Source organism: Rhinolophus ferrumequinum, chromosome 10, assembly GCF_004115265.2.
Source record: "Rhinolophus ferrumequinum isolate MPI-CBG mRhiFer1 chromosome 10, mRhiFer1_v1.p, whole genome shotgun sequence".
In the NCBI taxonomy this organism is placed as follows: Eukaryota; Metazoa; Chordata; class Mammalia; order Chiroptera; family Rhinolophidae; genus Rhinolophus; species Rhinolophus ferrumequinum.
In genome coordinates, this window is record NC_046293.1 from 43,882,482 (window position 1) to 43,903,927 (window position 21,446).

General features: G+C 38.2%; 1 protein-coding gene and 1 long non-coding RNA gene across 2 annotated transcripts in view; both read left to right on the plus strand.

Moving 5' to 3' along the window:
- LOC117028788 (mucin-19-like) overlaps positions 1–19,624 on the plus strand; it is a 68,898-nt gene extending 49,274 nt beyond the window's left edge. The window contains exons 44-53 of the mRNA XM_033117662.1: positions 644–718; positions 1,454–1,519; positions 6,442–6,534; positions 10,876–15,351; positions 15,583–15,681; positions 16,269–16,322; positions 16,687–16,737; positions 17,881–17,907; positions 18,728–18,781; positions 19,554–19,624. Coding sequence (XP_032973553.1) covers positions 644–718; positions 1,454–1,519; positions 6,442–6,534; positions 10,876–15,351; positions 15,583–15,681; positions 16,269–16,322; positions 16,687–16,737; positions 17,881–17,907; positions 18,728–18,781; positions 19,554–19,624 — 5,066 coding nt within the window. The remainder of the gene's footprint in view (positions 1–643; positions 719–1,453; positions 1,520–6,441; positions 6,535–10,875; positions 15,352–15,582; positions 15,682–16,268; positions 16,323–16,686; positions 16,738–17,880; positions 17,908–18,727; positions 18,782–19,553) is intronic.
- A 144-nt stretch (positions 19,625–19,768) lies between these two features.
- On the plus strand, positions 19,769–20,566 carry LOC117027958 (uncharacterized). The gene is made up of 3 exons (XR_004424045.1): positions 19,769–19,825; positions 20,335–20,388; positions 20,510–20,566. It is a non-coding gene; the product is annotated as an uncharacterized LOC117027958 (long non-coding RNA).
- Positions 20,567–21,446: the final 880 nt, after the last annotated feature.

A 21,446-nucleotide genomic window follows, 5' to 3' on the forward strand; every position in this document is an offset into this window, starting at 1 on the left:
AAAAATCTTCACCTCCGCATTAGTCAGAAAGACCCCAAGCCTGTTAGCTAGATACCCCATGTGGCCCATCGTCTCTGAAGTGCCCAGCAGGAATTTTCCTGCCATGTCTCTTCTGCTTTTCCTCAGCTACCCATAAATCGCTCATTCTCACTTCTGAAATCTAATACCCCAATCCTCCCCCTTTAATCCTTTGTCCAAAAATGTCTTATAGACTCAATGTTGCCTCACTGTCTTCGGAATTTTCGTGCCTATGTGAATTGCCCATATATACATATATTAAAATTTTGATTTTATCCTGTTAATCTGTCTGTTAATTTGATTATTGGCCCAGTTAGAAGAACTTAGAAGCTGGGAGGAAAAGTATAAATATTTTTTAGCCCCCACAGTTTAAAAAAATAATACTTAAAAAGTAATACTTTAATTAAAGGTTTACAGTTGGTTCCAATGGATAGCTTGGACTGAGAACCACTGGGCTAGTATATCTGTATATTTAGGAAGCAATCTAGGTGATTCTTATGATGAATTTTTGAGTGAACTGGAAATGGGTGTGAACATATATATGAAAAGTATTTTGAAAGCAGGAACAGCATACTCTGTTGTGCTTAACCAAAGATCATGATATATATTTATTGTGTTTTTAAAGGGACTACTGTATCATCAGCTGGTGAAACAACTAGAGCACCAAGCGATGAAGTGACACCATCTGAAGGCAAGTTAGGTGAGTAGAAGATATCATTCAGAGGCCATGGCTTTTGTCAAAAAGTACAGTCTTTCATCAGAACCCTGGTGATTTTACTCAGTAATAATTAATTAATTAAATACTATCCAACAAACGATGTGGAATGGTATAACAATGATTTATATTTTCAAGAAGATTTTTATTTTTCTGTTTCTCTAAATCTTCTCTTCAAAAGCACCATAGTCCTGGACTGTCACAATAATTCATATGCTCCCTCAATACTATGTTTACCAGGTATAACAGGAAAGTCTGTTGAAACTACTGCTGGAACTGATGGTAGCAGCACAGCTAGACCACCTTTCTCTGCTTCCAGCCTAACGGAACTGAGCAAGCAAGGCACGGGCTCAGCTGAGTACTTCGGTGGTACTCCATCATAAGCTCAGCTGAGACCTCAATTTCTTATGAGGAGTTTAAGTGAATTTAGCAATGGCTATGGCTATAATTATAGGAGAAATAAATATGGATAGTAGGAGCATTTTCAACTCAACCATCTATGTAGACTTAGAATTGCCTGCTAAAATACAGAATGCCATTTTAATTGGAATTTCACACAAAGAAGGAATAATTTTTTAGTATAGGTATGGCCCATGCAATAATTGAAACATGGTTGTTTGTTGTTTATCTGGAATCCAAATTTAACTGGGTGTTTGTGTTTTTATTTGCTAACTCTGGCAACCCCAATGGGGACTGAGCACCACTGTTCTTTTCAACCAGGAACAACTGGAGGGGAAATTGCAGCCACCACAGGAGCTGTTGGTGAAAACATTTCTGAAGTATCAGGTACTGAAAGAATATAACCAAAATAAATCTAGACAATAGAAATGTGATTTCTTTACTTAAAATTTTGTCAGAGACAAGTTTTCCTGGGGAATTTAATTTTTATGATTTGTGTAATTTCAAAACTAATGATCAGAAATAAATCAATATCTATATTAGTATGTGCATCACATCATGCTGGGTGCTCTGTAGAATATAGAAGCAGAGTAGAATAAGGTATTTCTCTTTGAACTTGATTTTTGAGCAATAGAAATGAATATTTATATATATTCAAAGGCAAAAACCATGCAAGGCAGAAGATAATCAAAGACAAGGAAATTTTCAGTGACAAGTGTTGAAGTGGGAACTCAAGAGAAAATTCTAGTAATGGAACTGATTAGTTGGCGTTAAAAACAACAGAATTATTCTATTTTGAAAAGAATATGATATAATCAGTGCACTATGACTATATCTGTACGCTTTAATTTGAGCAAAAACTCAAAACGTAAGTAAACTGAGTGAAATTTTAGGGATATATTCAATTTCAGAGGAATAAAGAACAGTCATATTTCAAGTGTTGAGGAAATAGAAATGAAAACAAAATCTTCTTCCACCCAGAGACCCTGTCCACAAAGAAAAAACTTTTATTGAATAAGCATCAAACCGGAATGTACTACAAATCACAGACAATTTGCTAAATAATTGTAAAGACAGAAAGAAATCTCACCAAGCAGACACAAACAATTACATATATGTTCTCAAGAAAAATGTTAACTGATCCCCACGCAATAGGACTTGACTGCATTTATTACACATAGTAGTTCATCCTAAATTCACCTGGTAATTGGGGTGACCATCTGGTTAGTTAGTTGGTTTCCTACAAAGAAAAAATAAGGTTCTCCTATCTGGATGACAGGAAAAGGTTTTGTAACCAGAGAAAGATAGGAGAAACATCACCCTTGATGTTTACATTTCAAAGGAGTAGCACCGCGGTCCCTGAAAAAAGCATTCTTGGGTCATAATGATGGCAAGAAGTTTCAAAGACACAGAGAAAGAACTTAAAATAACTAATTTTCTAAAGCAAATGTTCTAAGAAAAGGAAGAAAGAAGCGTCTTTCCTTATTTTCAACAGAGAGAATTACACCTGTCATTTAAAGTTTTTATTTTTCCTTGTACAAACTATTCTCATAAAATAATCAATTTTATATTTTAATTAGCTAACTTTTTTGTTTCTATTATAAAATTAAGCCATGCTAAGGTGTGGCACTACCCCTGGATCTGGAGGTGACAGTACCCCTGTGCAAACAAGCACTGGACCCACAAATCCTTGGAAACCAGACAAGTCTGGACCTGACTTTTTAGTTGTTCCTTACCATACATCTCTCAGCATGGTGTGATCTGGTCTATGGACCTTAATTTTCATTGATGCTCTTAAATTTGAGTATAATTTAAGGTCAAGTAACTCTAATGGGGGAAAAAAAAAGGAGTCAGGGAAATGGTGGCTATATACATTTGATTCTACACATACCTCTTCCTACAAACCATATATATACACTCAGAGCGCACACCTAGCATGTTTAGGAGGGACAGAGAAGACTAAGACTCTAAAGACCATGCAAGTTGGCTCTGGGGCTTATAGTGGAACTGAGATTTGGGTGAGGGCATGCCAGAAGAGAGGGAAGTAGAGAGAGGTGCTTAATAGTGGTAGAAGAACATAGCATCAACTAGGATTTACCCCCAGAAAGGAAGGGCCCCACCTGAAATATAGTATACTGAAGAAATCTGAGACCTGGCAAGTCAGAGCACTTGGGGGTGCGGAGTTGCAAGAAAACGGATTGGAAAGTTCATGTAATGAGAACTGGCAGTCTTGGGAAGGCACTTACCCTGTGTCCCCAAAAATAAGACCAAGCTGGACCATCAGCTCTAATGCATCTTTTGGAGCAAAAATTAATATAAGACCCGGTCTTTTGCTCCAAGAGATGCATTAGAGCTGATGGGCCAGCTAGGTCTTATTTTCGAGGAAACACGGTAACTGCTTGTCAAGGAGACGGAGGGATATTGGAAAATGGAGGAATCCTTGGAGCCTGAATGTCAGTGGAAAAAGAAAAAGGTATGTAAAGCTAAGAGTCCCAAGCAAACAGGATCATAATTGAGAATTAGAAGACAGGCAAAGAAAAGGTGCCACTTATGAAAGAAACTTCCCTTCATCCTAACAATATAAGAGGAAGCTACTGATCTGAGAAATCTGGTGAGCCACAACCAAAGCCTCTCTCTGCCTCCCACTGCAAAAGATGTCCTGCTATTGCTGTTTCAGGATAAACAAATCCAATGCCAAAAATCATGAAAAAGAAATTGCCATTTATTTATACAAAGCTACTCCTTTTTATACATTTCGGAAGTTTTCAGCAATAGCAAGCAAATTCTAGAAATGTAGTCATGAAGCAGTGTTATAGACCAGAAAATGTGCATCTACCCTGTGCTAGCAGAGCCAAACTATTAAACACTGAGAATTGCGGTGAGAAATATCGGCTATTTTATTGATGAATGGTGCCATCCAGGAGAATGGGAAGCTAATGCTCAAAAGCCAGAATTCCTCTATGCCATGTAGGTTATAGATTATATAGGGCAAAATCCCAAGACACTGTGAGTTAGGCACTTGGGGTCATGCTGGGAGCTGATTGGTCGGAGGTGAGGTAAGGGTAATGAATTATTTCTTCAGGACTTGAGAACAGTTCTGACGTTGGTTCTGGTTTCCTTCTGTTAGGTCTCATGGGAAAGTACCTGGGGGCCTTTCCACCTTAGCACCTTAGGGCTCAGGAGCTGAAACATAAAAACTTAGGTCAAGCTGTTATCATTAGCCTGCCAGAGGTCCAGACCCCTTGACCATTAATTACTTAGGTTCTGGCTACTGTCTTCTGCTGCCTCTGGGGTTGCTGATTACTGAGGAAAAGGCTACATCTTTGAGCGGTGTATATATAAAGAAAGAGAGATGGTTTCTAGACCTAGGAATTAAAACTAAATTTAATCAAAGTCATAAGGGCCCTTGGTTTCAGCAGAGGAATACTAAAATATAATATTAACATAAATTTAAAATAAAGAAGCTACTGCAGATATAGATGTCAAAATTATAAATAAAAAAACTCAGGGTAAAAATAGATAAACAGTAGGACTGTTAATTGGAAATGATAAAAACCCAAGAGAGTGGTTGAAAAAATAAGAAAAATTATCTCAAAAGTAAAGACCAAGCAACAAGGTACCCATCAGAGAATAAATAAGACTGAACATATAGCAAGGGATAAGAGGATAAAATGGAGAAGAACCTCACTCCTGCAAAAAAAATTGTAGACATTTTTAAAAAGATAAAGTGTATCAGAGTAACAGACAAAAATATCTAACATATATATTATTGCAGTTTCTGAAGAAGAAAAAACAATGAAATAGAACTAATATTTAACACTGTAAATCAGTACAAGTTTCTGGCAATTAAAAAAAGACCTCAATCCATATATATGCTAAAAGAATCTACTGTATACTGGAAGAATTAATCTCGAACAGTCAATTCTATCACTTATTTTAGAAAACTGTTAGACTTGAAATATAAACAAAAAAATTCTCTGTGCTTCAAGGCAAAAAGACAAAGTTATTTAAAAGGGAAAATCAGGTTAGCATCAGATTTGCGTTTATAATATAGCGTTTATAAGATACTCAAGGAAGGAAAATATGGGACAAGGGTTTTGTATCCAGCTAAGTGTAAATGAAGTATGAAGTCTACAGGAAAATAGTTTAAAACAGGAAAGAATTCAGGGAATTATGTATCTGTGAGCCCTTTATAATAAAATCACTAGGGGATGAGTGTGGATCAACAAACAAATACTTTAAAAATTAACAAAACGATCATGAACACTATTTTTAACTTAATTCTAAAACTAGAACAAATTTTGAAAGATAGGAAAAAATACATAAATGTTACGTATTTGACCAAGTAAAAACATCACATCAATAAATAGGAATAAGAAGGAAGATGAGAAACACTTATTGATTAAGTAACAGGTAGTAGGCAAACAAAATAAAGCTCATGAACCAAATAACAGAAACTTAAGTTTATTAAAGAGTAAACAAAAATAAGCATTAAGAAACAAAATGGTATTTACCTAAATTGAAAAATACAGAACAGGAAGAGGAGAATAAAAGAAGAAATTATGCATTAAATTTATTGCTGTTTGCAGGGGAGAATCAATAGATAGATACTAGCTGAAAGAAAATTGGGAGGATGCTACTGGGCTAATATAAAAACATTATTATAAAAATATAACCTTTGAAACTATCAAAAGAGAAGTAAAAAAGCAAAAAACAAAAAGAGAGCAATTTAAGACTTTGCATAGCAAAAGACAAATGACTGAAACTAAAATCCAAAAGCACATTAAAATAATTTTTAATAAAAATTTCTATTTTTTAGCGAAATTTTGTTTCAAAATTATGAAATCCATTAATATAGTTCATCATACTAATAGCTCTATGAAAAAACAAACAAACAACTAGTTATCTACATAAAGACTAAAAAGGCATTTGATGAACATTCAGTAACTATTTCTGATGAGGAAAAAAAAACTCAACCTGCCCAACGAGTGTCCATACTAGTATGTGAACATTGCTGCTAGAACAAATATGCAGTTAAGTGAGCAAATCACTTAAACTTTTTAGCCTCAGTTTATCTGCAAATGTGGGCAATGTAATCTATTAAGTGGGATTGTGATAAGGATCCAATGAAATAATAAATAAATGCTAAAGCACATTTTTTGAAATGTATAGAGTAATAATTATTATTGATGTAGAAAAGTGGACATTTCTGTAACCTTTAGTTGGAAGTTAATTTAAGTCAGAATTGGTTATCTCATAGTTTAAGAAACTCTGTGTATGAACCCTTTCCATTTTTTCCTTTATAAAAGGTACACCTGGAACATCAGGTAGTACAACTGGTAGAGGTGAAAGTACACCTGTGTCACCCAGCAGTGGGACTACAAGTTCTTCAAATAAACCAGGTGAGATTAACTAAACACGAAAAAATTACAGACTCTGAGTTGGTGTAGAAACTTGTTTATAAATGACTATAAAATAGAATATTTATTTAGTTGAAAGCCTTTCCATCTTGAAAATCAGAGCACTGCAATTCAAAAATGAATCAATTAGGATTGCCATTAAATTATTTGTCTGTTATTCAGTATTTATACATTATTGGGGTGAATCATGATGTCCCAGATAATGATAGTGATCTGACAATTCAGATATTCTCCATTACTAAACAAGACTAATGTGGCATTTTAAATCTGATATTCTTATATGGCCAATTTAGAAATCACTGAAATATTATTTGATACAACTATTGGGGAGTTAAGTGAAAAAACAATAGTGACAATCTAACATTTCATCTTCTGTTTGGTCCTTAATGATGTTTTTGAGTTAGAACTTCTTTTGAGTTACAGACTTGCTCATCCAGTTAGTTACATTTCTTTATTTAAGGTCTGCATTGCTCTGCACAAAATCATTTACACAACAAGCGAAAATAAATATAGGCTAAAAATGCTAAATAATTACAAGATACTATGTCAGCTATTTTTGCATTTCATTGATTGATAATATTAGATTGGTGTAAAAATAATTGTGGTTTAAAAGGTTAAAAACAATAGCAAAACCCACAGTTACTTTTGCACCAACCTATTTTCCTGTAATAGACATATTTAAGAGTTCAAAAAATTTTTTCTTTCTTGATAATAGCCTGATAATTATCAAAAGGTCATCAGACATCAACAAGGATTTCAAATTTCAAGTTAGATATTTTCTTTCTGCATTGTTTTACAAAAAAAAAACCTACCATCATTAGTATTAGAAATTTTTGTAGATTTTTAATATTAGAAATTCTCATGATTTAAAATATTAACATATATTCCATAAGTAATTTATTGAACAGAAAAGTAATCTAGAACATTGATGAACAGATCTCCCCATTTCTGAGAATAATTTAATAAATAACATTGGCTTCTGAATTGTCTAAAAATTTAGAAAAGAGTTTGCTTCCTAAAATCTCTACCCATTGGTTTATAAACGTCTTCTTTTCTAGAATTTGCAAGAAGGACATGACCATACCTAACTTATTCAAATCTTACCTATAAGGGAAATACGTGAACTATGCACTGGGTATTGCCACCCTCTACTAAACAATGTTTGTGCCTCATAATACTTAACTTCTTTCAAAGTACTATAGGTATAGACTATAAATAAACAAACAAATAAATAAATAAATAAATAAATAAATAAATAAATAAATAAGGTTAGTAAATATTTCTCATGAAATAGGCAAAAATTATGTGCTTGAAAAATATAATTGGTAGAATAAAATAATACTTTTTTATAGCTTTGTTTTTATTGGACATGTTGAGTACAACTTAACTGATTATACAAAGATATGAGGCAGTCATTAACCATCATATAATATCATTTGTGAGTCATCTTAATCTATTTTAGCAAAAATAAAAATGATAATCTGAAAAAAGTGCACTAAGTATAAAATGGACAAAATGTTTTCACATATATTTACTTACTTGAATCACATAACCACTCTGCGCAAGTGACAGTATATTAGAAATTACTCAAACTGTATATATGAAAAATCAACATGTTTACTCCAGTCACAGGATGAGTATGTTACGGGGCCAGAACAGGGCCTAGATTGTTGATTCTTTATCCAGTTATTTTCCATTACTAAACAGGCCATTGACCTGGTGTATTTCTGTCAAAACTAAAATGTCTTGGTATCTTCCCTGTTTTAGTTTACAGGTATTTCCAGTGCCTAGCTCAGTGCCTGACTTGAAAAATATCTGGTGAATATTTGGTGAATAACTAAGTAAACGAATAGGAGCTTCTAGTCTGGTAAAGGATAAAGAGGCTTTATTTTTATCAATGAGATAAAAATAACAGGACTTGTGAAAGAGAACATTTTTGGAAGGATTGGTGAAATAGGAAGAAGTGGCTATTTGCTACTACACCCACATAGTGGAGCTTTGTTGCAAACATTTATGCATCCACACACACACACTCACTGTGTAATTCCATGTCTCTACAAATACAAGGTTTCCATCCTCATCTGGTCCCTTAGTGGAATTCTTGATATTAGGATCTCAGATCAAGAGCATTCCAGGTTATGCTAGGTTGTTGCAGAATTAGTCTCACTATGTTAAGTCCAGAGGAGGTAGAAGCATTTTATAAAACACGTAAGCATATAGAAGATATTTTTAAAATCATTGAAGTGGACTCCAGAAGACAGGATAGAATAATTGTGACAGAGAATAGGCTGTGGAAGAAGTAGGAACTAAGAATAAAAGAGAAAGGCCAGCATGGGCTTAGAATATCACAGATGATAGGGAAAACCAAAATTTATGCTATACTCAGTGTCAAAGGATGACAGGATATGAAGTATGGTGGGATAATTGCTTTAAGATTTCAAACATAATACTAATTTAAACTTCTTGAGTAAAATAAAGTTGAGGTTTCAGAGGCAATCAGAGCATTAGCTGGTAATTCGCAAACTAGTCTGTAGAAAAATGCAAGAGTATGACATGGCTGAGAAATTTCCTTAGGTTGAGTTCATGGAGAAGTTTCTGGTAGTCAGAGACAAGACAAGCCTAGTGGGGATGGTTGCATAACCTATAGGAAGTAAGTTAGGTATAGGAATCTTTTGAAGATAATGTAGACGTAAATTTTCATATGAGTATCTCCATTCTTGGCTTCTCTGAAACTCTAGGTTCATACTCAGTTATTAACTTGACATTTCCAATTGTATGTCTATGTAACAGACTTAACATGACCTAAGCAGAATTCTTGATTTACTTTTATGCCCACATCTGTTCTCTAGTCTCTACCATATCAGTAAATGTTACCATCACTGACTTAGTTTACTCAGGAAAAAATTTTGGAGCTATCCTTGATGCTTCTCTTCTTTTTATTTTGTACTTCCCACATACAAATGAGGCCTACTTATGCTATTTCTAAGAAATTTCCTGAACCTGTCCACTGTTCTCAATATTTTTTATCACTTCTCTAGCCGACTGTACTCATGAATGATCTGGATTCCTGAAATCACCTCTTACTTGTATTTCAACTTTTATTATGCACTCTTAATCATATATTTTATTTTCTGCAGAGTGAAAAGAGAGATTTTAATATATGTATGTGTATATATATACACATATATATACATATATATATGTATATATACGTATATATATATATTTATCGGGGTGCCAAAAAATGTACACAAGTAGACACTTTGGTCAATGTTGCGCAAGCACTAGTTCGCCATAATCAGAAGTGTCTGGATGTTGACAGTAACCACTTTGAGACACTCTTGTAATTGCAGAAATCAAATGTGACATGTATTTATCTTTTGTTATTAGTGTATATCGAGTATTACAATTTTGATAGTTTTTTCCTTTCTTAAAATGTGTATACATTTTTTGGCACTATATATATATATATATATATCCCTTGCATAAAATTATATTCCACTGCATTTAGAAAAATGTCCAATTTTCTTCCCTCATTTTACAATAATTTGTCCAATCCAGTGTATATGTCTTTACCTTCTAATGTTCTTTCACTAACCTACCATGATGCATATATATTCAACATCTAGTTCTGCTTCTCTAACATATGTAGCTCATTTCATCCTTATAGCTTTTGTAGTGGCTCTTCCCACTGCCTGTAATGATATTTCCCCAGAGTTTCACATAGCTGTTTACTTCTTGTTGTCAAATCTCAAAATAAATGGCATCCTTTCAGAGAGGATTTTGCTAGCCAGGCAGTCTAACATAAAATCCAGTTGCTCAGTAGTACTTCACATTAGGTTAGTGCTTTGATGCTTTTTTTTTTTTTTTTTTTGGTGAATTGGGTTGGTTGGATAGTAATTTCAATTATATGTCCACATGTCTCTTACATGTATTAGAATTTTCTATGAGGACAGAGAACTATCTGCTTAATAGCTATATCTTAGAAAAGCTCCTTAAACTTTCTATCCTTTGATTTCTCCTCTATAAAAAGGAACAATAATACTGTACATGTCAAAGTGTTGTTTTGATGGTAACATGAGGTAATACTTATAGGTAATTTACTGAGAACTTACATGACATAGAAGATATAAAATGATGTTGAATGAATAAATAAGGAGTTACACTGTAGAAAAAATGAAAGGTATAAAAAATGATTGTGGATACAGGGATGAAGATGTATAAAAGCTATAGTGGAAAAAGAAAGCAGCATGAGCCTTTATGTTAACCAAGGACCAAGACAGCTTTAAAATAACATTGTATTTTTGCAACACATTTTGATAGGCACAAGTAGACAATCAACTGAAGGATCAGAGATGACAATAGTACCATCATCTGCAGTGGTGAGGACAACGGGACCATCACCTGGAGAGTCAAGGACAACTGAACCATCATCTGATGAATCAGAGACAAAGCTTCCAGCAGAAGTGACAGGGAAAATTGGATTATCAACTGGAAAATCAGGAACAACTGAACCATCAGTGGAAGAATCAAAGACAATGGCAACATCAAGTACAAAATCAGAAACATATCAACCATCAGATGGAGTGACAGGGACAACTATGACATCAGCTGAAAAATCAGATATCACAGGACCATCAACTGGAAAATCAGGAACAACTAGATCATATACTGTAGGTTTGGAGACAACTGGAACTTTATCTGAAGATTCAAAAATAACGAAACCAGAAAGTGGAGTGCAAGGGACAACAGGATCATCACTTAGATCATCGGCAGAAACTGAAGCACCAACAGCAGGACTAGAGACAACTGAATCAGCACTGAGACAATCAGAGACCACAAGATCATCAGCTGTAGGATCAACAATAACTATACCATCTAGTGTAGGTTCAGGGACAACTGGATCTTCACCTGCAGCCTCAGAAGGCAATGGACCATCAACCAAAGGATTAGGGACAACTGGGTCAGCATCTGGAGGATCACAGACCACAAGCACATCTGCTGGAGGATCAACAATAAGTGGACAATCGGTTGTTGGTGCAGGCACGACGAGGTCATCCTTTGAAAGACCAACACTGGGAGAGTCTGGAAGAACCGGACCATCCAGTGAAGGGTCAGAAACCACAGTATCACCACCTGTAGGATCAGAGTCGACTGGACCAGCAACTGGACTGCCGGGGGCAACTGGATCATCACCTGAAGACTCAACAGCAACTGGCCCATCGACTGGAGGGTTACGGACGACTGGGTCAGCATCTGGAGGATCACAGACCACAAGCACATCTGCTGGAGGATCAACAATAAGTGGACAATCGGTTGTTGGTGCAGGCACGACGAGGTCATCCTTTGAAAGACCAACACTGGGAGAGTCTGGAAGAACCGGACCATCCAGTGAAGGGTCAGAAACCACAGTATCACCACCTGTAGGATCAGAGTCGACTGGACCAGCAACTAGACTGCCGGGGGCAACTGGATCATCACCTGAAGACTCAACAGCAACTGGCCCATCGACTGGAGAATTAGGGACGACTGGGTCAGCATCTGGAGGATCACAGGCCACAAGCACATCTGCTGGAGGATCAACGATAAGTGGACAATCGGTTGTTGGTGCAGGCACGACGAGGTCATCCTTTGAAAGACCAACACTGGGAGAGTCTGGAAGAACCGGACCATCCAGTGAAGGGTCAGAAACCACAGTATCACCACCTGTAGGATCAGAGTCGACTGGACCAGCAACTAGAATGCCGGGAGCAACTGGATCATCACCTGAAGACTCAACAGCAACTGGCCCATCGACTGGAGGATTAGGGACGACTGGGTCAGCATCTGGAGGATCACAGACCACAAGCACATCTGCTGGAGGATCAACAATAAGTGGACAATCGGTTGTTGGTGCAGGCACGACGAGGTCATCCTTTGAAAGACCAACACTGGGAGAGTCTGGAAGAACTGGACCATCCAGTGAAGGGTCAGAAACCACAGTTTCACCACTTGTACGATCAGAGTCGACTGGACCAGCAACTAGACTGCCGGGGGCAACTGGATCATCACCTGAAGACTCAACAGCAACTGGCCCATCGACTGGAGGATTACGGACGACTGGGTCAGCATCTGGAGGATCACAGACCACAAGCACATCTGCTGGAGGATCAACAATAAGTGGACAATCGGTTGTTGGTGCAGGCACGACGAGGTCATCCTTTGAAAGACCAACACTGGGAGAGTCTGGAAGAACTGGACCATCCAGTGAAGGGTCAGAAACCACAGTTTTACCACCTGTAGGATCAGAGTCGACTGGACCAGCAACTAGACTGCCGGGGGCAACTGGATCATCACCTGAAGACTCAACAGCAACTGGACCATCGACTGGAGGATTTGGGACGACTGGGTCAGCATCTGGAGGATCACAGACCACAAGCACATCTGCTGAAGGATCAACAATAAGTGGACAATCGGTTGTTGGTGCAGGCACGACGAGGTCATCCTTTGAAAGACCAACACTGGGAGAGTCTGGAAGAACTGGACCATCCAGTGAAGGGTCAGAAACCACAGTATCACCACCTGTAGGATCAGAGTCGACTGGACCAGCAACTAGACTGCCGGGAGCAACTGGATCATCACCTGAAGACTCAACAGCAACTGGCCCATCGACTGGAGGGTTACGGACGACTGGGTCAGCATCTGGAGGATCACAGACCACAAGCACATCTGCTGGAGGATCAACAATAAGTGGACAATCGGTTGTTGGTGCAGGCACGACGAGGTCATCCTTTGAAAGACCAACACTGGGAGAGTCTGGAAGAACTGGACCATCCAGTGAAGGGTCAGAAACCACAGTTTCACCACTTGTAGGATCAGAGTCGACTGGACCAGCAACTAGACTGCCGGGGGCAACTGGATCATCACCTGAAGACTCAACAGCAACTGGCCCAATGACTGGAGGATTACGGACGACTGGGTCAGCATCTGGAGGATCACAGACCACAAGCACATCTGCTGGAGGATCAACAATAAGTGGACAATCGGTTGTTGGTGCAGGCACGACGAGGTCATCCTTTGAAAGACCAACACTGGGAGAGTCTGGAAGAACTGGACCATCCAGTGAAGGGTCAGAAACCACAGTATCACCACCTGTACGATCAGAGTCGACTGGACCAGCAACTAGACTGCCGGGGGCAACTGGATCATCACCTGAAGACTCAACAGCAACTGGCCCATCGACTGGAGGATTACGGACGACTGGGTCAGCATCTGGAGGATCACAGACCACAAGCACATCTGCTGGAGGATCAACAATAAGTGGACAATCGGTTGTTGGTGCAGGCACGACGAGGTCATCCTTTGAAAGACCAACACTGGGAGAGTCTGGAAGAACTGGACCATCCAGTGAAGGGTCAGAAACCACAGTATCACCACCTGTAGGATCAGAGTCGACTGGACCAGCAACTAGACTGCCGGGGGCAACTGGATCATCACCTGAAGACTCAACAGCAACTGGACCATCGACTGGAGGATTTGGGACGACTGGGTCAGCATCTGGAGGATCACAGACCACAAGCACATCTGCTGAAGGATCAACAATAAGTGGACAATCGGTTGTTGGTGCAGGCACGACGAGGTCATCCTTTGAAAGACCAACACTGGGAGAGTCTGGAAGAACTGGACCATCCAGTGAAGGGTCAGAAACCACAGTATCACCACCTGTACGATCAGAGTCGACTGGACCAGCAACTAGACTGCCGGGAGCAACTGGATCATCACCTGAAGACTCAACAGCAACTGGCCCATCGACTGGAGGATTACGGACGACTGGGTCAGCATCTGGAGGATCACAGACCACAAGCACATCTGCTGGAGGATCAACAATAAGTGGACAATCGGTTGTTGGTGCAGGCACGACGAGGTCATCCTTTGAAAGACCAACACTGGGAGAGTCTGGAAGAACTGGACCATCCAGTGAAGGGTCAGAAACCACAGTTTCACCACTTGTAGGATCAGAGTCGACTGGACCAGCAACTAGACTGCCGGGGGCAACTGGATCATCACCTGAAGACTCAACAGCAACTGGCCCATCGACTGGAGGATTACGGACGACTGGGTCAGCATCTGGAGGATCACAGACCACAAGCACATCTGCTGGAGGATCAACAATAAGTGGACAATCGGTTGTTGGTGCAGGCACGACGAGGTCATCCTTTGAAAGACCAACACTGGGAGAGTCTGGAAGAACTGGACCATCCAGTGAAGGGTCAGAAACCACAGTATCACCACCTGTAGGATCAGAGTCGACTGGACCAGCAACTAGACTGCCGGGGGCAACTGGATCATCACCTGAAGAGTCAACAGCAACTGGCCCATTGACTGGAGGTTTAGGGACGACTGGGTCAGCATCTGGAGGATCACAGACCACAAGCACATCTGCTGGAGGATCAACAATAAGTGGACAATCGGTTGTTGGTGCAGGCACGACGAGGTCATCCTTTGAAAGACCAACACTGGGAGAGTCTGGAAGAACTGGACCATCCAGTGAAGGGTCAGAAACAACAGTATCACCACCTGTAGGATCAGAGTCTACTGGACCAGCAACTAGACTGCCAGAGACCACTGAATCATCACCCAGAGCATCAGGAACAAGAGGAACTTTATCTGAAAGTTTAGGGACAAGTAGTCCCTCATCTGGAGGATCAGAGGAAAGTGTATTATCCACTGGCGGAACTTGGACAAGTGAATCTTCATCTGCTATAATCCCTGAGGCAGGAAGAACAACCAAGGACCAAGGAGTTATTACCACATCTGAAGGCAAGTCCAGTTATCTGTAAATAGACCTCTTAGTATAGAGAATATTAATTTTGGTCAGATGCCTGTTTTGAACTGTATAGATTTTTCAGAGTTAGACCAGTTAGAACTCACATCGTTGAGTAATGATGGGTTCTTTGTGGAACGTCATTGTTTTAAATTGATATCTGATTCTTAAGAATTTTGTTTGCATCTCTGCCCCTTTTATTTTTTATTTATTTTTTTTTTGTCCAGGTGGTATTAAAGTGTCAGTAGGAGCAATCACAGAGGCAAGCAGGGGAACTGCAAGTGGAACAGCAGCTTCTGGGGCCACCTCTGCTGGGATCCAAGCAGGTTAAGACTCACTTGGGTGATCTAGCACAAGCATGACTGAGATCCAAATTATGATGATGATTTAAGTTAAATTAACCAAGGACCAAATTTTTGAAGAAATGATTAAAAATGTGTTTTAGGTTCATTATTAGCATTTAAATTTTAAATTTACTTAAATGGAAGTAAGTTTATTATTTTTACTAAAATGAATTATGTAAAAATAGTAATCAATTATCCCTTTAACCAGCCACAACTGAAGAACTACATGGAGAAACCACTGAAGCAGGTGAAAGCAAAACCAGATTAACCACACCTGGAAAATCAGGAGAGTGGGAATGGAAGCTATTAAAGTGGGAAAGGAAGCTGTTGGCTCAGATTGTAGTTCAACATAAGGTTTTCTGGTATATCTGATAATTGACATTAGTGTATTGTAAACATACATGTCAGAAAGTCAAGTCCCAGTCATCTAGTATTTAGGACCTTATGTTTTGTTAGGCACTTTCACACCATTACTGAAAGTACACCTGTACTCAAAGTAGTTACATTGTTAAGATCCAGGTATGTCCCCAAAGATAACAATGCTCATGACTATCCACTGTTAATCTCAGGTTCCATAGGAAGCACCCCTGGCTCAACAATTCCACCAGGAAGTTCCACTACTGGTATGTAAGTAGGGGATGTCAGATATGTTTTATTTTATTTTATTTTTTTACTTTTCATGCTCATTGGCTAATTAAAAATGGTAAAATAATTAATAACAACACAGTTAAATAATTACAATGCCTTTAAATATATTATTTCATTTAATTATTTAAATAAGTATTGTTATCTCATTTTACTCATGAAGAACTTAGAAAAGACATTACCTACGTTGGTCCAGGTTCTACAGCCTATCAAAGAGTGGAACCCATATTCTTATCCATTGTTTACCTACTCCAAAGACTGTTCTTCACCACAATGTCATCCTCTTCTAAGGGAAATATACACTGATCTTTAATGATCCATTAAAAAACTTGCTTTTAATAGGTACAAAACTTAAACTTCCCCCAATTCTAACTGTGAGAACTGCAACAGCAGGTAATAAAAAGAGGTTTTAAATTTTTGTACAAAACAAACTCTGGCATTTGCCATTCTGAAACAGCAAGATTTGGGGTATTCTATGTGATAAAACTATAAAACTGACATAAAATTCACAAATACTTATGGGACTAAATAATTTATTCAAGGATAAAGTACATTATTGTTTAAGTTTTGGGACAGGTAATACTCATACCATAGTGCTTGAGAAAGACATCATTTCTCAGTTTGCAGGTTATTTAATAGAATCTCAGTTTTAGTGACTAAATTGTCCATTATTTAAGGAATGGATTGCTTATAATTTTCTTCTGGTAAAGATTTATGCTATGTTTATTCTAACTATTATTACAGACTCTGCTTATATAAATTCATTTTGCAAACTAGCCATTAGAAAACAATTCATTTAATAATTTGATTCAGACTGAATTCTAATGATTCTTTATTCATTCAATTAATGGTTATATAAGTTTAAATGTTATATATTGAACACCATAATTAGTCTATAAATTAATGCTATAACAATAGTATATGTGACTATTGGGGCACAGTATGTAGTATCTATTTTTTGGGGGGAGAGATTTCCCAAATTCAGGACTTTAGTCTTTAATTACATTGAACCAAACAAGAATTACATATGTGTAAATATTTTACTTGGAAAAAACGCTTTGGTTTTGTTTTCAATTTAATAATTTGTAACTCATAAATGATTCCTTAAAGAGCACTTAACAGTTTCTGTCCCAAGAGATCTCTCATACTGACTTTAATTTTTAATATAAACCTCTATGGAAATATCATGCTTCTGTTTTTTAATTTAAAAATTATATATCATGGCAGTTGAATCACTGAAGTAAATTTTTTTAAATGAAATTAATGAAGTATATTGTTTGAAACATGAATTTAATCTTTCCATTATTAGGCGCTGTTAACATAATTCCACCAGCACTCATTGTAGGTGAGTTGAAATTTTAAAATGACAAAAATATGCTTCTGTATAATGTGGTTTGAAATAATTTCCAACGTTTCAATTCAGAACTGAAAAAACTAAAGGACAGTGATATTTTCCCCAAATTATAATATTTATCAATTGAAGTAAATAAAAATGTACATTTATACATTTATAATATTTGTGTTTTTTATTTTTAGTGCCACCAACACAGTCTAACGTAACAGGTGAGAAAACATAAGATTATAAAAAACACTTAAAAATTGTAGAATAGCAGAAGTCATAATTTATCAGATTAATACAACATGAACTTCAAGTTAGATTTTGATAGCATAGATCTTTTTTTTTAATAGCATAGAGCTTTTGCTTTATTTATTTTTGTGCCTTCTTAAAACAAAGATGTACTGAATCCTTTACAAACATAATAATTAAGTTTTACACTGGTTGTATAGAAATGTACAAAATCAATCAAATAAATAAAAACAAATCTAGAAATAGCCCCATCATTATAAACGGCAGTACCAAATTTCTCAGCATATTAGTGTTGTCACCTATTATTTTCATGAAAAAAATTTAGCTTTTATTGCATCCTGATGTTTCTTTTTAAAACCTAAGTGTTTTAAAAATAAGCAAAAAAGTTTGTTCTTTAGAATATCTTACTTTTTCTTAATTGTCCCCCTTCTGCATTCTTTTATCATATACGTTCAAATATAAAGTCCATGAAGACAGGTATTTTTGTCGTATTTTGTTCATTGAAGTAAAACTCCTTTCTGGTCTTTCTGTGATGAGGTGTTTGATTTTGATACTTGTCCAACTCACCCATTAGATTCTTCCTACTCAGTGTGTCACACAGTGCTCTACCAGAGAGCTTAGAGACCTGTTAAAAAAGGCACTTCTAATACAGGTAGAGTTGAAATTATAAGAAAACTATTTATATGGACACTCAGGAAATGAAGCTTTTTATAGGGTTGCTGTGATAAAATAATACAAAGTACCTCTGACAGTATTAAGAAAAACCAGAATTTCCTCTTCTATTTCCTTCCTCAGAGGCTACAACTCCCACAGACGGTGCTGGCACCACTGGAGGTGGATTCAAAATAGGTGAGAAGGAGCAGCTTCTTTCTTCTTATTACCAGTAATAACAACACTCATAGGATAGCCTAGAAAGAGAAAGAGTTTCTGAAGAGCAGTTATAATTACTTTGCTAATAAAAGTATTTACTTTACTAATATTGTGTTGGTGACAAACTAACTCTTTGACAGTTTTGAAATTTTGTCCTAATAAGCTACTAATAACAAAATTCAGAATTGTAGCTTTGATCCAAAGATGGGATGATTGCACTAATTGTTTTGAGAAATTTTTCCATTGAAATACAAATATTATCAACTTTTCAACAAGAAAAGGTGAGAAAACTTCCTATGTCTGAGAAATGGAGGAGAGTTACATAAACACGGGAAAAATGTCTGCCCTATATAGATATATGCTTTTCACAAAAGGAATGGGGAGTGAAGTATTTTCCCAAAATATGAAGTTTGGAAAACACTAAAACTATAATTCTGTTTCCATTAAATAGCAGACACCTCTGTAGAATTAGAATATCAAGTCATAGGAAAGAAGAAAGTGAAGTGAGGAGATATCACAAAGAGATTCCATGACAGAGAATGATGCATACAGGTTGTATAAATTGCAGGATATTCTAAAGAAAACTACCTTGGTAAAAAATATTTGAGCATAAAATCATAGAGCACATTATAAAACAAAGGGGAAAAGAGTAAGCAACTTGCATAAAAAAAAATACACAAAAGATATCTAGAAACCAGACTATAGAAAAGAAATATATACTGCGATGACCAAATAATTTTTTGTATTTCAGGCACCACCGGGGTATCCCCTGGCAAAACTGTTGCCCCTGGAAGTTCCAACACAGGTGAGGCACCAGGGTGACAAACAATATTCCCCAAGTCCCTCAACAAATTAGATATCTACTTTGGTATTCCTTTTTCTGCTTTTTCCCCAGAGTATATCCATTTCTCTTAGAAAATACATAAATATTGCGCAGTAACGTCTTTCTATCTGCCTTCTCTTTGGCAGGGGCCACCTCTTTCACAGGAGAAGGTGAAACAACCGGATTTGAAATAGGCGCAGGTGAGCCAGGCTGAGCCCAAACCTGCACTCTGTGATGACTTTTGGAAACAGTCTGGGGAACCTATAGGCACACTCTTCAATGTGTGTTGTCCAGAGCAAGTTCAGATGTCACACGGGCGAGCCCGTCCTTGCCTTGCCTCCCAGTTGCCTCAGCTTACAAGAGCCTTCACTCTTTGACCACCCTGAGGTCAAACTGATGACTGATACATAGAAATGTGGAGAGAAATTACCCACTCCCCTCCAGAGAAAGAGGCACAATACCTGGGGGCTCAGTCCAGTGGTGATAGAAAACAAATGAACAAATAAACAAACAAACAAATACACAAGCACACAAAGAAGCAATCCAACGGAGCCACCAACTGGTGTTACCTGGGGCACGTTGGATGACTTGTTGGGCCTAAATGTCACAGGGTTATAGTTTGCTGCCACATGACACGCACAGATTCCCATTTAACTCACGTGGTGGACAAGCAGTGGACCCAGGGGTCACCGCCCCTCGCTTGTTGCAGGTACTACGACCACAGGCCCCGGAGAAGCTCTGGAACCTGGCAGTCACAACACAGGTAAGCCTGAAAACGCACGCGAAAGCTGGATATTGGCACCTTAGATGATATATTCTGACATTGGGACAGTGTGCGTTTCCCACAGCCTACTCTGTACTCCTTCCTTTCTTTTCCCTGTCAGAGGCCACGACGTCCACGGGTGGCAGTGGGACCACCGAAGCTGAACTTCCAGGAGGCAAGCTTTTTCAGTTTGAGGCTTTGGTTTCTGTTTATTGATTGATTCACTTTCTTACTTACTTATTTATCTATCTATCGATCGATCGATCGATCGCTTGATTGATCGACTTAATTATTTATTGTTTTATCTTACTTCATTTTTCTAACCCCATTACTGAGTGTGTGGCTACTTTGAACACATGTGTGGGAAGGTGGGCTGAGGACATGGGCCTGCATGTCCTGCGGGGGGCCGCCATGCCAGTCACAAACCTGGGTCATCCTGGGAATTAAATGGCCTCACAGGTCCCCGTCTATATTTCCAGATATCCGGAGCCTCTGAGCTACCTGTGGGGCGGCAGGGATGAGGCCAATCGGCCGGCCAGCCCCTGCCTACCAGGGCCCCCGCTCTGTACAATTTCCCGTAGCCCTTTCTAACACTGACCTATCGGGCCTGTGTATCGTTCAGTGCTGCTCTGCAGCCAGTAGAATGGAAGCCACATTAGGAGAGGGATCGCTGAATATACCGCTCGCTTGTACATGCAAAGGCCTGAAAGAACGTTGCCCTGAGGAGTGGTTTAATAACCATCCGTGGGATGAGGAAACGTGTAGTTTTGGAGCTGCACTCCACTAGCGTTCGTAGGTTCCACGGTGGTTTCACCTGGAGCCAGCAGCGGTTCGGAGCCTTTCAAGGCAGGGGGATCCCGTAGATCAGTTCACCATAGGAGAGGGTCAGAGTCCCATGGTTGTACTTTCAACACGGGGACATCCAAATAGCTCAAGTATTTGCGGAGGCACTTTGGGAAGGATGAATCCATCATCTGTCCTTTTCCTGCCTTAGGCACCTCTGTCAGCCCCGGGAGCCCAGTGCCTGGAAGCAGAACAGGTAAGGGTGACAAAAGACT